The following is a 17,873-nucleotide window of genomic DNA, read 5'->3' as shown; positions in this document are numbered from 1 at the left end:
CTTCCTGTTCAAAGGTAGTTTTCCTCTCCACAGTTGCCACAAGCATGATTGGTGTGAGGGATTGCTAAAGAGTCGATGCCATTAGCTGGTTTTCCTTAGATAGAAAACTTTGAACCAATCTCTCTGGATGATATGGTTGAACTGTCTCTATAAAGTGACCTGAGATGACATGATGTGAATTGGCGCTAAAGAAAAAGATGGCTCTGCAAACGAATCAGTCTGTTACAGTACTTCGGCTCCATACTCCCCTTTCCTACTTCTCTTCTTTATATTGTTTTTTGGAAATGCTTTTCTACTAGTGAATACTGTATCTGATATTCGAAACTTAAGTGCACAGAGGAAGCCAACTTTTGTGACTGTAGTGCTGAGCTTTCTCCTACATTCGGCGCTTTTTAATGCTGCAAGGGGGGACCCCTTTTTCCGTGACTTGCAAGGACCAACTCCTCGGAATACGTGGCTCTATGTGCAGCGTTCTGTCTCCGTTACTCTTTACCCTCTATACCTCGGACTTCACCTGCAACAAGGACAGCTTCCATCTCCAGAGGTTCTCTGATGACTCGGCCATTGTGTGCTGTGTTTCTGACGGGAGTAATCTGGAATATCGATTGGTTATCATGAACTTTGTGGATTGGTGTGAAAAGAAGCACCTGTGTCTTAACACCATTAAGACCCTTAACACCCCCACCTCACTCCCCCGTGGACATTCAGGGGCAGGACATATAAACTGTGGAGAGATTCAAATACCTGGGTGTTCATATCACTAATAAACTGGATTGGACTCATAACACTGATGCCCTGTATAAGGAGGGCCAGAGCCACCACCACCTCCTAAGGAGGCTGAGGTCCTTTGGAGTGAGCAGCCCTCTGCCTAAAACCTTTTATACCTCTGTGGTGGCTTCAGACCTCCTCTACATTGTTGTCTGCTGGGTCCCTGGCATCGCAGAGCGGGACGGAAAGAGACTGAACAAAGTGGTGAGAAAGGCCACTTCTGTCCTGGGTCTTAGTGGAGGAAGTGGCTGAGAGGTTACATCCACCATGGACAATACCTTCCACATACCTGCACCAGACTGTAGAGGAGTGGAGCAACCCCTTTAGTAAAAGACTTTTACAACCTGCCTGTAAAAAGGAGCACTACCGCAGGTCATTCACACTGCTGTCATTAAACTTTACAACGTGGCACTATAACTGCAATTAGTTTTTTGTAATAACTAATGTGCAGCCAGTCACTATATAATAACCTGTAAAATAATCCTGTTAAATAAGAAACTTCTAATTTCTGAGAAATATTTTCCATGCAACCAGAGTGAGTTACTGCCTTATAGATAAAAAGAAAAAGTCAAATAACATTACTATGCACCTTTGATAGAGGCCAACCTTAGAAGAAAACCTGCAAAAGACTTAAACAAAAGTTCCCCTTCCAGTAGGAAAAGGAATGTAAACATCCAGAAGAGCAATAAAAGGGTTTAGATAAAGTAGTTTTCCATCCACATCCAAGTTGCAGCAGGACAATGCTATGCCGGGAACTTTTTAAGGTGCAATTCACCTCGGTTAGCTATATTGAAGCAGGGGCAGTAAGCAGATCTTTGGTTGTGCACCGCAAAGAAATTGATATCTAAATAGGTCATTTTTTCTTAAAATGAGTGCATTACATCTTGAATTGAGGAGGTAACTGAAACATTTTGCCAATGGGACAAGACAATTTACATTGAAAATAAGAAAAAGCAATTTCATTGTCTTATTTCAAGTTCATATTATCTAACTCTTATTTTATGAGTAAAAACACTGATTCTATTGTCAGATAATCTTAGTTACCTGGTTAAATTAAGGGTAAATACAATTAATTTGAGAATTTTTTACTTATTTCTACATTGGTTTTGCAGTATGTAGGATTCTTCAACCACCCCGCTTGCTTCAAGGCACTGACTCAGTAATGACTGAGGACAGGATGACTCGCTTACAGAGGCGTTTAACTCATTTGGTTGTATTTATATCCAGATGTGTGTGTGTGGGGGGACTACCCCTATTGACAACATGGGGTACATGTAGTTTTGAATACATGTACCCGCTGTAGGCATAAACCACGCTGGTAAAAATCTAAATCTAGATACCGTAAGTCAATTTTTCTTAAATTAAGTGCATTTGTTCTTGAATTGAGGAGGTAAGTGAGACACTTTGCCAATAAAACAAGACAATTAACATTTAAAATAAGATGAAACAATTGCATTGTCTTATTTCAAGTGCATGTTATCTAAATATCTAATTTTAAGAGTAAAAATACTCATTCCATTGGCAGGTGATCTTATTTGCCTACTCAAATTAAGGGTAAATACACTTAATTTAAGACATTTTCACTTATTTCAAGATCATTTTTGCAGTGCAGCCTGTACAATTAAATCAAATAGGAAAATCTACCACAATCCTCTTTGTTCAACTGCCTAGGAAACACTGAGGTTTTAGATACAATAATACAGAACAAACTCTCACATGTAAAAAAAAAAAAGCACAACTTTAAAATAGAAACCCAACAACTCTGTTTTTTTTTGTTTAAATTGTGAAAAGTGGATTTTGGGCTTAGTTACATTAAAAGGCTGCCTTCAGTCAAAAATCAACTGATATTTCCTCTGAAGATGTACAGATATTTCCTGTTTTTTAGGTCATAGTAAAATCATTAGCAGCACAAAATGTTCAGTAAGCAGCATTACATAATTTCCTGTAAGGAACCCAACGATATAAAGTGACAGGACTTCATGAATCTGACACAATTTCCTTTATTTGACATCAGAGAAAATCTTCAAAGACCGATCAAAGTACAACAAAGCTGCTGGCAGAGATTGGTGTTCTGGCCATAAACACAAAAGTGATATTCGCTTTATACTAGCAATGTATGCAGAACAATGAGTTTATTTTTCCATGCATGATATGAAAAAAGGCAAAAGAATCAGGCCCAGACTTTGCATTAAAAGCTGTGGAAGTTGGTCCTCCTGATGGCTAATATTCAGGTTAAGGACAAAACACAATGGATAAAATGAAATGCTTCTTTAAATATCAAGGCAACCTGGATTACACTGCAGTGATAACAATAAGGCACCCTCTTTGTGACCTGCTCGGTTCTAATGAGCAGGGACTTCAGATAACACAGGGCAAAGTAATCAGAGGACGCTAATACTTAGGTTTCATACATTGTGCTTATGAATATTTTTAACACTTGGCTTAAAAACTCAGCAACCCAAGTACATCATGAAAAATAAAGTAACACGCACTGTTCAGAATATAACCCTCAGTGGCTAAAGTCTGCATATTATAGAGAACCAGTTATTTCAAGTTTGTTTGATGCAGATACACATCCACTGCTTCACAGTAACAGAACATAAAAAGCCCTTCATTAACACAAAGTCAAAGACATGAGAGCTGAGCCAGATTCCAGCAGCTCAGGTTCCAGTCTCCACAATGAGCTGGAACAGGACGCCATCTAGTGGTTTTATCATGAACTACTCATAGAGGTTTTCAGTTTCATCAAACCAGCTAGAAGATGTCGAAAAGTTAAACAGAGGAAGATGAATAAATAAGTATTTTACGTAAAATGCAGCAGATTAAACGATGTGAAAGTGTGGTGTTCATTCAGAGGTTAATAGTGTTTAAAAGCATGCCAGTGAAGCATTGCTCTCTGACTGAGGTTAAATCGGATTTCATTTGAATAATCACATTTTTATTTTGATCAATCATATCTAACCGGCTCACTTCACAACACTTTCAAGTTTTTTTCTTCCAAGAAGGATCCTAAATGAGGCACAAAGATCTTCTGGTAATTAAGCATGGGCCGGTCTTAGACTCTCTGGCTCTTTTCAATTTTTATAAAGCTTTAAAAAAATGTAATTTCATTTAATTACTGATAAAAAAAATTTTTTTGATGATAAAAAAAAGACAGTATTCTCTATTAAAAAGACGTCCAAAACTGATCCCAGATATTTTTCTGATCCTAGTATTTGTAAGAATTAAATTTGCTGTCTGTGTTTATGTCAATTTAATGAAGTATAGGTCTCAGTATCTACTGATCTCTGTTACTAAAAGGGAAAACAACAAATTCTTATCCCAAACAAAAACGGTTACATTATTATTATAACAGCAGGTTACTTAAAGTTATTGTTTTATTCATTTCGATAAACAGACATTTTTTCTTCTTCTTGCACATGCAGATAACGTTTATGAATGAGCAATGGTTGATGAGGCATCAGGGAGCGTATTTTTATATTGCAAACTGTACTGATACTGAGTCACTCAATACTGACACCTGCTGGACCTTTACAATTCTTACATCCAGCCTAGTACAATAATATGATTTATGTCATTTTATATCATATTCTATCATTTCATATCTTTGTTTAAAGTGAAAATATGTTTGATATGTTTAGATGCAGTCAATAAATAATGTACTAGTATAAGTACAGTAAAAACGGTAAACTAAAAGTCGATTTGAATTTCATTTAAATTCAGATAACTTGAGTGATAACTGAGAGGAGCAGGATGACATAAGGAGAAAATTAAAACAAATATGAGATCTAAATGGTCTAAAAAAAATTGGTCCCTCCATATTTCCTGATGAATTTGATAAAGAAACTTTAAAGATCAGAGATTTTTGTGGCAGATTTGTCTCATTGACAGTTTAGTGCGTCAGTCAGTTTCAAGCCGCTCCTTTATCAGTCATAAGACTCTACAAACGATCCGAGCACCAACATGGAGTTTTACTCTGTGAGCTCGATGCGGCATCGGAGCTGCTGGACCATCACTAGCATGAATCTTTTTCAGCCAGCTGATCAGCAGTGTGAACCAATGAAAATTACTTCAACATTTTCTACATTAGACAGAAATTTTCTACATTTTAAGCACGTTTTAAAACCTTAATTTTGAAAGATCGCTTTATCTTGGTACCATAAAGCATCCCATGTCTAGAGGTTGTCATTCCAATTAAGCAGCTGCTTCATTTAGGACTCTCTTAGGAAAAACCTGAGGCTCAGATGTTCTGGGGACTTTGGGAAATAAAACCTGTGTTAGAACGTTACTTTCATTAAAACATTACAGCAAGTAAACAGTTAAACCGTTTCACACATTGGATGAGTACTTAGTAATAAAACAAAAGTGCAAATTTGGCAACATAATTAGGGATTTTTAGAAAGCATCAGAATTCCAGTTATGGAAAATCATTTTTATGGAAACATCAAGTAAAAATCTTCAGCTAAGTTTATAAGATGGATTTTCCTCTTGTATTAAATCCATTATAAGTATATTTCCTTTTTCCCCCGCAATAACTATATTATAAGCTACCCAGCTTGAGGAGCTGAGCCTGAATAAGGGTAATGTCATATTTGAAGGGAGAAATTTATATATTATGGATCATTCGATTTGATTATTTATCTGATTGGTTATAAATAAAACAGAATTTTGAATCAATTGGAAATATTCAACAATTTTTCAAATCAATGAAATGTCTGTAAGTCCTTCTATATTTACCACAGAAGTGAACTACGTCATTCATTCACTGCAATGAAAAATAAAAAATAAACACTACCCACTTAAAATAACTTAACAAACTAGTCTAATAAATTATTATCAATAAAAATAATCTTCAGTTTCTTGACATTTAATTCAGTGCTATGCTGTACTAAGGTCCCTAAGTTGGAGCCCTGCGGTTCACCAAGCCGCTGACTGGGACCAGTTCCCCAGCATTAGAAAGGCAGAACTGGCAGCTCTATTTGCCAGGATTGCCTTATTTGGCAGTCTCCATCCTTTAGCTAGTAGACATCTTCTCCTCTCAGCTTGTCTTCTGTGGTTCAATGTGCAGCGTGGGCCAGACTCCAAACACAAACTGAACAAAGGGAACATCCAGCAACAGGTTATGAATTAAAACTTAACAGTTTCTTTAAAGTCACAACGTTGACGTACCTTAACCTTCGGTCTGTGCTTGAGGTAGGTGGATCGGATCTGCAAACTGCAGGTGTTTCATTTTAGAGCAAGTTCACAAAAAGCATCATTACTAAGAATTTGGTTTCTGACACAGATAAAGGTCCAACCTGAGCAGTATGTGCAGGTAGGAACCGAGACCTGTGAAGATGTGCCACCAGGCATGGAACTGAGTTGCTACTCCAACACCAGGGGGCAGCATTTTTCTACTGGCTCTAAGTTAGAGAAAGAAGAAAAGGGCTTTATCAAAAACTGAGCTTTTCATTTCACACATTCCACCACAAAGGGTCAAAAACATTTTTAATCTATTTCATCCATGATGGAGTCGCAATGAATTTCAACATGCTATTACTTTCATTATTTCAACTAAGTGTGATTTTTGGATGAAATATGAAAGAAAGGAGATATTTTGTTCTACTCGCACAGAATATTTAGTGTAAATATAGATTCCAATTTTATAATATTTCAAAACAACAACTATCTACTCACCTTAAAGAGTCACAGAAGATGTTGTCGATGTTCCAGAGTAGGAAGCCTAACAGAAAGATCCCTAAAGATGTGTAACAGAGCCCCCTGAGCCACGGATACACCCTGGAACCAGGAGAGAACAACCTTCATCAGGACCACGCTGAGTGGATCTGAACTATTAAAGTAACAGTACTCACCATGTCACAATGAAGATAGAACGCAACACAAGGCAAGCTACCAGGGCAGCGTACATGACCTGAGAGGGGAAACACATTTACAGAACTTTCTGCTGGAGAGGAAAAGCTCTTTTTAACCTGATATTTGGTTTAATGAAACTGAGGTTTTACAGAAACCTAAAAGAAAAAATAAAACTGTCATCAGTTTCACTTCTGCCTCTTTGAGTAGATAACCAGCAGAGATACTTTAAGGGATTATCAATGACTTAATCACCTGTTCTGACAAACGGACAAAACTAGCAGCTTTTTTTTTTCTTTATAAAAAAACGGGTTAAATGTTAGATTGTTGTAAAACCACGCTGCAGAAATCTACATCCAGATTAATGTTTGACGGTTTGGTGATAAGATTTTAACCAGTAGAGATGTTTGTTTGATAAAAATGAGGATTTTCATCTGAGCTGCTACCTGCTGTCAGGAGTCAGACAACAATAATGCTGTTCAGTCTTTGCTCATGTGTCCAAAGACAAATCCGCATCAGCAAATATATATAATCATTACTCAGTAATTTATATATTTCCTAAATTAAATGGGACAATATCAAAGGTAAACTCCAAAGGAAAAGGTTTTGGTTTAATTAAGTCGAAGTTCAAGCTTCTTATGTGTTTAATATCTCCTATACCTACAGATGTAAGATTATAAAAGGTTAGAGCTCAATTAAAGTAAAAATAGCTCATTTGATTTGATTAATTTAATGTTTTTAGGTTTGCATAAATAATCGAGCTTATAGAGTATATTTTTAGGACAGCCCTTTTGGTTCACGTAGTTTTCATTTGCAGAACTAAAAGCATCGATCTTGTGCAACTTTAAAAAAAAGTGACACCATAATAGACTCCCAGTTATCACTACACTGTACCTTTTAAGCAACAATAAGGTTCCTTGTTCAGATCAAATTAAAGGGGAAAAAGAAATAAGAACTCAATCAAATTTTTTTCAGCTTTTTCTATAACCTCAGTTTTTTATTTAAGGCCAAAAACCAAGAAGGCCAAAGTCCAGCTGCTGCTGCCTGAGCAGCATGAAGCCGCAGTGAAGCCATGACATCACCTTTTCCTTCTATTTTATATTCATCTAGAGCTGAGTATAGGACGTTCAGCATCAATACTTTCTTACTAAGATCTTTTAGATTTAGGCTTAAAATAAAGGATTTCAAGTTGACCAGATTGTTAATCATTAAAAGGTCAATGTCGTCACAATGCAAAAGGTCACTTCAGGTCTTTATCAGCCTCTCTTTGAAGTCCTAAAAACATTATATAATTGATACCAGTTTCCAATAAGGCTCTGCTTATACATAGTTAACAAATAGTTTATAGATATGCTATTGATTCGGTCAACACGTTATGTGGTACCATAAAAATGTTACCCTGTAGATAATGATTTTACTGCTGAATAAAATAAAAAATAGTTTCTCTTGATCAAGGGCATTTGTAGAAAGTCAGTTAAATAGACAGGCAGACAGACAGTTGGACAAGGGACAGACAAACAGACAGACGGATGGGCGGATAGTCAGTCAGACATACAGTCAGACAGAAGAACAGACAGTAATATAGTCAGTCAGACAGACACAGTCAGACAGATGGACAGTCAGATAGTCAGACAGACGGACACAGTCACATAGTCACTCAGGCGGACAGACAGTCAGATAGTCACTCAGACAGACGGACAGACAGTCAGATAGTCACTCAGACAGACGGACAGACAGTCAGTCAGACAGACGGACAGACAGTCAGATATTCAGTCAGACAGACAGACAGTCAGATAGTCAGTCAGACAGACGGACGGACAAACAGTCAGATAGTCAGTCAGACAGACAGACAGACAGTCAGATAGTCAGTCAGACAGACAAACAGTCGGACGGATTGACAGTCAAACAGATAGTCAGACAGACCGACTGATGGACAGTCAGACAGACAGACAGTCAGCTCTAACGATGTCCCAGTGCTGCGTAGGCCAGCCCATTGTTTACAGGAGCTAAAGGTTAGCCACTGAGCCCTCAGAGCAAACAGTGATCTGAAGGAGGCAGACAAACCTGACATAAAGCAAACCTTACCTGGTGAAAAACTGGCTCCTTCCACTGCAAGTACACCTGAGACGCATAAATACAGAAACTATATGAGACTATTTCAGTTCAGTGTTTACTGTAAGACATTTCTGTAATAACTGAAAGAACTCACCAATGTGACTGAGACACTGAAAATGACCAACAATACTATAGGAAATACACTGATGCCGTTTTCCTGCTTGAAGCACTCATACCTGAACAAAAGAAAAACGTCTCATTATTTACATTTAGCTTCTGAAACGATAAAAGATGATGCACTTGAGTATAAAAACTATGAACAGTTCTAAACTGGGGCCAGTGTTGGTTAGGCTAACGATCTATTAACAATAAATGCTATCAAGCATTTCGTTAGGTATTGAGTTTATCGTACGTAAACAGTAAAATGAAGTCTGAACTGGCTGTTACTGTCTTCAGTTAAATAATGGCCCACAGACAGAATGTCAGCCTCCCTCTACAGAGAGCAGTGAGGGACAATCCCTCTATCTGGATGCTGCAAGCTTGGGAAATAATATGAGTTAATGGAGATGACTAAATTTGTCCTGTTGACCAAAAGGATTTTCCTGCAGGCTATCAACAGCTGTTCCAGTAGTGATCCTGACTTCTACATGTGATTCACTTTTCCAACTGAAAAAAACGGCTTTTTTTTTTCCTTTTTCAGGGGGAGATTGTTTGGCAGCAATAAATATTTAACTTTTAAGCTAGCTTATGTTTAACCATCTGTATGTATTCACATTAAGGAACGATCTTAAATGTTTTAGCAGTTAAAAGGGGATCAAAAAAAAAAAACAAATGTGAAAAGCTGATCCACTTACAGACAGTATACAAAGACACATGTACTGTAAATCATTGGCAACTCATCCAGCAGCTGCAAAGAAAGAAAACAGACATTGATCTGTGTTAACAGGCAAAAATAGCTGTGCTTAGAGGAAACATAGATGCAGCCGCGTATCTCACCTGCATCTCATACAGGAGTGTCATGTGGAAACACCAGGAACCAACACCTACAGCTGGGTTACATTAAGGAACACAGGAAAGACTGAATGAAAGGAGGTTCTGACTTTCTGAAGAATCAGCTGTGAATACGGTGAGGCCTTCATCTTTACCTGAGAGTCCGAGAAACGAGCAAATATAGCGAAACTCCAGGCCGTCCCGAAAAGTTTGGACAGCTCCATATAAAGGAGGAAGGATCATGATCAGGTTGCTGACAGTGTTCCCTGTTCAAAGGGAGAAATAAGGAGAAAATATATAAATATATTAGGGCTGCAACTAACAATTATTTTGCAAATCAGTTAAGCTATCGATAATTTTTTCGATTAGTAATCGAATAGCCAACGGTTCCTTAAAGAAGATTTGTTTATGGAATTAAACCAAACATAACTAAAACCTCTGGATAGAGAATATCGACAAATGAAAAACATAATTTTTTCTTACATGCAAAATCTTTACAGATTTCTTTTTTTATTTTCATATAATTCCTGCTCTAATTGAGTTGCTCTGTCAGCTAAAGACATGTTTTACGGTCTCTACACTCTAGTTAAAGATTAATTAATTACTGAATAGGTTGATGATTGTTTCAATAATTGATTAATCCAATTCATTGTTTCAGCCCTAAAACATTTGCAAAACTTCAATGTTTGAGCTACTACAGTGAAATAATGTCACAGTGAACAGTGATTTCTAATCCTGACCACAACTTCTGCTTTGTTTAAAGTTGGTTCAAAGGGCACGGGAAATGACGTTACTGAGGGAACCTAAGGTGAATCCTGTTTCCAAGGTTACTAATTAGCTACCCACTATGTTTAGGCGTTTCCTGGTTGACATGAGGTTTCTGTTTTCTTTCAGGTGTGAGCATTGATTCATAAACTATTTACAACCAAATCTCTGTGTTTTCTGTTAGTTATTTTAATTCTGAGAATGAACTAATTCAGAAACAAGACATAACAAGAAGCAGTTGCTCGGATCAAAGTATTATTTTAAACCTTGGTATCAGCTGAATGAACTGTGACCTGCCAACATATAAAACAGCTGAAAATAAAGATAAAAAATCAGCACACAGAAACTAAGATGAAGTTATTGAGAGGCCATCAGTCATACAAAATATTAAAAGAACTGAAGGAAACTGGGGGGGGGCAAAAATCAAGCAGAACAAACTGTTTATCTACAGCAAAAGGGTAATTGAGGTCATATAACCTTGTGCTCTTTGGCTTTCCTACATGGAGCAGATAATGTTTTTATGGCTCTGTAACACCACCCGAAACAGCAACGCTAAGTTATAAGCTTTAAATCAACTAATCCGTTAACACAAAGCAAAAACTGTTGAGAGATTTGCCAACGTTTCAAAATTCCTCATCTGCAGAGCAGAATACAGATTCTTGGAGCATTTTTCCCCCTTTAAGCTTCTAAACGCTTGCGAACGTGCCTCTGCTGCCAACGCTGCCCTTTTAGCGGGAACACAAATAGTTGCTGCGTTGGCAAAGCCTTCACCTTCCTGGGTCGGCTCTGAAGCGCTGCTTTTATTAGGCTCATTGCAGTACGATAACAAATCGTCATATGTTCAACTTGTCTCACAGTAGAGGCCTAAGAAGGACAATGGGTGTGTTTGATTCGTCAGCACATGGCGCGGTGTGGTTCTCAGGACAGACGTTTTTATTCAGTCCTGCAGTCTAACCATCTGTAGATAAATGTTTCCACGTTATGATCAGGAAAAGGGGTCCATGTCTGAGAGTTTATGCCTGCCTAAAGTTCAGCTTTCACCTTATCAGAACCGTGATCCATCGGTCCACATATCATTCAACATCGACACCAAAGGCGCTTTCACCAGGTCATACCTGAAAGTCAGCCACTAAACAGCCCACAGCATCAGGGCAGAACACTTCATTCTTCCATTTTTCATGGATTACAGAGACAAACACATAAATGTCTTCTCCATTACTGATTTCCTATCTTTTCTCTTTTGCTGCTGAACTTAAATGTTTCAGATAAAAAGTTAAAAATAAAGTGAGAAAATATAAAATGCAGGTACCACAGCAGCATCTCACTGGGATTTGAGCCGCTGTCTTTTGACTCATTCAGAGGTGGAGTAGCTGGTGTGCTTCAGATTTCGTAGCTTTATTTCTACAGCACTAATTCACATCATCTCAAACCTTTTACAAATCTAATGAAATCATACAGACATGTGGTGAAGAAACAGGAAAAAGGCTCCATCAGAACTAGAACCAGGCTCAGTATTAGTGGTGTTCTGCCCTGAGTTAGGCTAGAGCAGACAGACACATCGACCGGAAGAATATCACTGCAGGGGACGTTTTTACAATTAATGACAGAAATGCAAACCAAGAGAATTTACTGAACTCATATTAAATAAGTCTAAATTAGGTCTAGGTTTCCAGTGAAATGCTCAGGGTTAGATCTTAGAGGAGGGGATAAACTAAAGGTAATAAATCAGGTCTAGCTATAAAAACGACTGACGTTATGTTTAGGTTTCTTCCCAAACTTCTGGTGGGACTTTTTTTTGTTAGTTTTTTTTTTAGCTTGACGGAACTTTATTCGCAAAAAAAATAAAAAAATAAAGAAACTTCTTTCAGACATTTCTACAAACAGCATGTAGAGGTTGTTTATGTAGTAAAATAAAGTATAAATAAAAAAAGTTGAAATGTCCTAAACTTTAAAATCAGAAGAATTTAGTAAAAAAGACATAAAAATTCTGCTAATTAAACCATGTTCCAGTGATAACGCCTGGTACGTGATGTGAAAACGGAGTAGAGTTATTCTCAATATTTTTTGCCAATATTAGCATCGGCCGATCCATTAGTTCATTCAGCAGCCATTTCTTAAGGTGACATAAAGCACATGCTTTGCTGCTCCCTCCAGCTGCTATCAAAGAAAGAAAAAACATCAGCTTCAAGAACAGCCTAAAAACAATCGGCTGCAGAAATTGGGGATCAGTCAGACTGATGCCATCAAACTGTTTCTGTTGATCTACAACAGATACTTGTTGTGTGCTTCGGTGGGGAAGTGGTTAGCGCGCACGACCCACGTATGGAGGCCTTAACCTCAACGTGGCCAACCTGGTTTGAATCTGACCTGTGGTCCTTTGCTGCATGTCTGTGCCCCTCTCTACACACCTTCCACTCAGCCTACAGTTTGAAAAATGAGCCACTAGTGCTGAAAAAACTCAACAAAAAAAGAAAAAGAGTAGAAGAATCTTAGTGACCCTGGATAATCAGGGTCATTAAGACAGGGTGAACAGGTGATGGTGGGAAATTTCAGAGCTAATGCTTTCCTCTGTTGTAACATAATATGCAGGTCCTGAAGCTGCAGAGCAGACAAGCTAATTACACCCCCAGTTTTAGAAGTTGTAAACGAAGTTGTAAAGAAGTTGTATTAGGATGCTTTTTGGAAAAACCTGCCTGTCAAACAGGTTGTCACCATGTCTTGGCTTTTATGAAAAAACTTTAATCAGATGAGCAAAATGAATTGTATCATGTGCTGCCCTTACATAAATACCTGCCTATTACAAGACTATTCATGGAATTACAGCCAAACTGGCGTTTCTCTGCATATATCTTCATATCTTATCTTCACACCGAGCTCAAGAGACAGATGGAACATCAGGATCAAAGATAAACTGAAGTTAGAAAAACTATGCAAAGGTTTGCACGATGACTTGGGAGAAAATAAGACTCATTTATTTAAGTCAAGACAGACGTTGCTCCTTGGCTCTAGCCTCTACCTTTCTCATACCTCATCTGCACAAGTCAGGTTATCCTGAGCTATCTCTACAGTTATGCTGCTATAGGCTTAGAATGCTGGAGGACGTAGGGACCCCTTTTTCATTATTCTGCTTCATTCTAACTATTCTCCCTCTCTGCAGAATTTGTTAAATCAATCTCTAAAGTTATGATCTCTCTGCTTTTTCTCGTAGTAGCTTCATCTGGTCTGTTCCCATTTGGCTGTGACTCCAACCTGGAGAGAAATATCAGCTGTGCTGCTGCCATCAACACCTTTGTTTTTAGATGTTTGAGCTTGGCCTGTTTTTCAGTGTAGTCCTGTTTTTCTGACTGTAACTTAGTGGATGTGCTCTCTTTCATCCTCTGACATGGGAGCTGCCCCGGAGCTTGTGCGCCTGTCTGTGTCTTTCCTGGACGAGGCCGCCTGTGGAGCTGGTTGACAGCTGTCTTTTGGATCTCTGCTTCTTTTTCTATGTCTGCTTCTGTCTCCTTGAACCATAATTGCCCTCAGCAGATGGCCACTCACACTGAGCCTGGTTCTGCCGGAGGTTTCTTCCTTTTTAAAGGGCTTTTCCTCTCCACTGTCACTAGAAGCATGCTTAATGTGACTGATTGCTGTATTGTCTATCTATCTTGAGATGCCGTGCTGTGAATTGGCTCTATAGAAATACATTAAATTAAAATATATTGGTTTATGGTTAATTCATCTGTAGATAAAACTGATGAAAAAAATATATAGTTGATAAATTAAAGTCTTAGATTCAGATATATGTTTCTGTACCCAACTTGTTAGCCAAACCAGCAAAAGTATGAAATTATATTTTTTCTGCAATGGGGGTAAATATATAAGTAACTGGAAAACGAATAAGCCGGTGAAGGATCAACAGAACTAAATAGTACAGTCCATTATGTGCAGCGTAATAAATGTCAATGTATTTCCACACGTCCTTTTATTGGCCCTTTTGAAATGTATGTACTTTGGTAATGGATAATAAATGCAAACAAAGCCCAAGCACACCACAGCATGTCAGCGTGGGCGTGTTGCTTAAACAGTTCAATGAGCAAGTGCAAATATCTGAATGATATGCATGCTGTGATGTCCTCACCACTGCAAATATAAACTAAAAGTCATGGCAGCCCAAAGAACACGGCCACATTCCAGCCGCCGAAGCCTGAATAAGGGTAGTTTAAACACCAAACCATTGTCCTGCAGCTGAAAACAGGCGCTTGTTATTTATGCAAACAAAAGCTTTAACTGATATCCGGCAGGTGCATTTGTGGTGGGAAAGTTTAGAAAACTGCTAGTCAGAGATGGGGTTTTTTGTCACTACTAAAGCAGTCTAAACTCTGACCCCCTTGGCCTTATCTCTCTTTGAACAAGCTGTTGCTGTAGGCAGTTATAAACCAGTTTATCTGGATAAATATATTAATTTTTCCACATTTCAACTAATTATTTCTATTTTCTTAACTCTCATAATTACTACATTCATCAACAATATGGATGATTTAGCAATAACAAAGTGAGTGATGTTAGCTTTGTCTTATTTGGCTAAACTGTGAGGGTGTGTGAGTAAAAGTGCAGCACCAGTCATATCTTTGCATCTTGCTGCTGACAAGGCAGCTGCCTGAATGGTCCGATAGAAACACAGTTTAAATCTAAGATACAGGTGCTCGAGGAACCAGTTTTTATCTTAAGACAAAACAAGAAGACTCAAAGCGTACTGAGGGAACATATTATCAGCTTCAAAAATGTGCCTGCACTGTTCAGGAACGCCCTTTAATCAGAAGACAACAGCTAACTTAAAACACACCATAGATTTAACTCTTTCGGTAAAAATAAAAGCCTCTGGCTGGAATAGTTTATTCTTAGGTCACTCTTGCTAAGAGTTTTATCACATCCAAAGTGATTCCTGAAGTCTCTATGATTTTTCAAATATTTCAGTTTAACACCACGATAGATAGTAGGACAGCCTGCCCATACTGTAGAGTCAACCTATTTTAATGTTATTATAGTAAAGTCCAAAAGAAAAAAAAATGTAAAAAACCACATATTTTCATTGGTAATTGCATTTTGTCTTCTTCCCTGACATTTTTTAAAATGATCAATTAATCAATTATTTAAAAAGCTGAATTTGACAATAGAATAAAGCAATAACTCATTTATTTATCAATATTTCATTAGAAGGAGCATTTACACATGAGAAAACAAAGTGTGTATCTTCACAAAGACTACAGATTTCATATTTATTACATAAAGTACAAGATTTAAAACCTAAAAAAAAACTAAGAAAATGTATTTATTAACAAAAGCCCCTAGAAACCTTTGAACTTCACAAGGTGTTTTTTTCATTAAAGTAATTTATAATGCGTCATAAAGCCAGGACCAAATATGTCCTGAACACAAAGGTTAGAACATTTATCAGCAGAGATATTGCTCACATGTTAAATATGTTCTCAAACACCTATCTTATAACAAAGTGTAAATAAACCTTAATTACACATTCACACAAAGAAAACTAACCTAATTTCGCTCATAACAACATTAGCCATCAGTCTCTGGACTGTAAGAATGAATCTTTGGTCACCAACCGACAGACAGCTGCTTCTAAACATTCCCAGTTTGTCTCTTTGTTAATATCTAACAGCTCCTATCGCAGGTCAGGTTAACGTCTACCAAAATAACGCGATATTTTAAAAACATCTGTGATTTCTGGGTCCGATTGTTCCCAATGTTTACGGCATTGAGGCGACTGTCGGTGTTCAGTCTGACCCTCACCCCGGAAAGTCTCCTAAAACCGAAGCTTTGGCTTTAAAAGGGAAACTAAGGTTTAACTCACAGAACTCAGCGATGTAAAAAGAAACGACATAATTCTCCTCGCACCATTCCAGCGTTGAGGTGGGCCGCCCCCAGTATCCCTGCCTGTCTATGGAGGGAGCCATGATGGAAGAGGAGGAAGCGGAGAGCGCTAACAGCCTTGTAGTCCCATCACAGCGCGAGCGCCGTGCGTCGCTTTGTGCGCGAGCCCTCCTACTCTGTAGCTCGCGCTGGAGCGGCAGATAAAAGGAGCTCTTTATGGAGAGCTCAGCTGTAGGCTACCTGCTCATTACAGCCGATGTGAGTTTTTTTGGGTTTAAAAACAAAATATATATAGATAGGGAGGCTTTATTTATTTATTTATTGATTTATTTATTTATTTATTTATTTAGTAAACAAGCTAATTTTAATCTAACACAATTATTACAAAGACATAATCATATGTTGACCCGAGCACCATAAAACACCAACTAACCTCTTCTCTGTCTAAACATATGATTATATTTTAATTAAAACCATTACATTTTAGTTCTGGCAGCATGTTTTGGTCACCGCTGTAAATTAAAGCTTAATGCTGAGACGTTTATTCCCAGGTTATTCTCCACATTGACAAAAAACTGCAGTTTCTATGTAGAAGGAGATGTGTTGTGTTGGAGAATGTTTGGGGTGTTTTTTACTTTAAAACTCATATATTTTATTATCCTTAATAGAAAAATATCATTCCCACATAATAAATTAGCCTATATACAGACATTCTCTATTAACTAATCAAAACAATTCCTTAGAGAAATCATTTTACTGGTTTAGGGGTATCAGTAAAAGGAGCTCTATTGAAATATACAGTGGATTTGTCTGATTGTTGTTTGCTCAAAAACATAAAGAATTACAATCTCACACCTTTTGCTACCTCTTTAAACATTCTTCTTTTGGGCTGTTTGACGCATTCAAATGAAATACATTAAGTGAAATACATTATATTAAATACATTTAAGTTTTTAGTGTTTTAAGTGTTTCAGAGGAACTGTATGTTTGTAAACCAGTTTTTGCAACCCTTATAAGCCTTTAGGTTTTTTTAAGTTTATGTTTTAAAATATTTTTTATGTGAAAGTAAAACCTGCAGCATTCTTTTCGGCCACTACTCGAGCAAAAAAGGAATGGCTTCACGTAGTTAATCATCATGGCCGCTAGATGGTGTCAAAGATAAGAGAATGTTTCATAGATGGAATATGTACAATCAGAAAAGTTATTTTTTGCCGACCAATTTCTGGATCAAATCCTAAATTATCAGAGTGAAGCATTACAATTGGATTCCCCATTGACTTTAACTGAACTGCAAGTAGTCCTTCAAGGCATGCCAAATAAAAAGTTCCCCGGTCCAGAAGTATTGCCAGCAGAAATTTAAAAAGAATTGACAAAGTTTCTAAGACTATTTCAGGAAACTTGTTTTGGCTTAGAAAACATGCAAATTGAACCAGGTGAAGGGGCCCGCACCTTTGGAATGGAGGTTATTTGGGTTCTTTGTTAGCCTGCAATAACCGATACCTCTCTATATCTCTGAAATAACTAAAGCTTCTTCTTTCTTTTTGGTTTATTGGTCAGCAGGAGCTAGGTAACTG

At 37.6% G+C, this 17,873-nt stretch overlaps 1 protein-coding gene across 1 annotated transcript; it reads right to left on the bottom strand.

Annotated features, from left to right (window-relative positions):
- Nucleotides 1-2,744: 2,744 nt before the first annotated feature.
- On the bottom strand, nucleotides 2,745-16,443 carry acer3 (alkaline ceramidase 3). Its single transcript, XM_038292269.1, has 11 exons — nucleotides 16,280-16,443; nucleotides 9,819-9,929; nucleotides 9,670-9,722; nucleotides 9,528-9,580; nucleotides 8,828-8,909; nucleotides 8,704-8,739; nucleotides 6,621-6,679; nucleotides 6,445-6,546; nucleotides 6,066-6,170; nucleotides 5,938-5,983; nucleotides 2,745-5,860 (listed from the first exon to the last, which is right to left on the bottom strand). Exons 1-11 carry the CDS (start codon nucleotides 16,380-16,382, stop codon nucleotides 5,807-5,809), a joined length of 804 nt encoding a protein of 267 aa, XP_038148197.1. The 5' UTR covers nucleotides 16,383-16,443; the 3' UTR covers nucleotides 2,745-5,806.
- Nucleotides 16,444-17,873: the final 1,430 nt, after the last annotated feature.

This window comes from Cyprinodon tularosa, unplaced genomic scaffold (assembly GCF_016077235.1).
Source record: "Cyprinodon tularosa strain WSP-4 unplaced genomic scaffold, ASM1607723v1 ctg31, whole genome shotgun sequence".
Classification (NCBI taxonomy): domain Eukaryota; kingdom Metazoa; phylum Chordata; class Actinopteri; order Cyprinodontiformes; family Cyprinodontidae; genus Cyprinodon; species Cyprinodon tularosa.
The sequence above is the reverse complement of the archived record's forward strand: the minus strand, read 5'-3'. Positions and strand labels throughout refer to the sequence as shown.

What these genes read in the sequence shown, in the direction of transcription:
- acer3 (XM_038292269.1), bottom strand. Translation starts at nt 16,382, where the DNA reads ATGGCTCCCTCCATAGACAGGCAGGGATACTGGGGGCGGCCCACCTCA. An exon ending in TCTATCTTCATTGTGACATG is followed by an intron (nt 6,547 to 6,620) that starts GTGAGTACTGTT and finishes TCCTGGTTCCAG; the next exon opens with GGTGTATCCGTGGCTCAGGG. An exon ending in ATCTTCTGTGACTCTTTAAG is followed by an intron (nt 6,171 to 6,444) that starts GTGAGTAGATAG and finishes TCTCTAACTTAG; the next exon opens with AGCCAGTAGAAAAATGCTGC.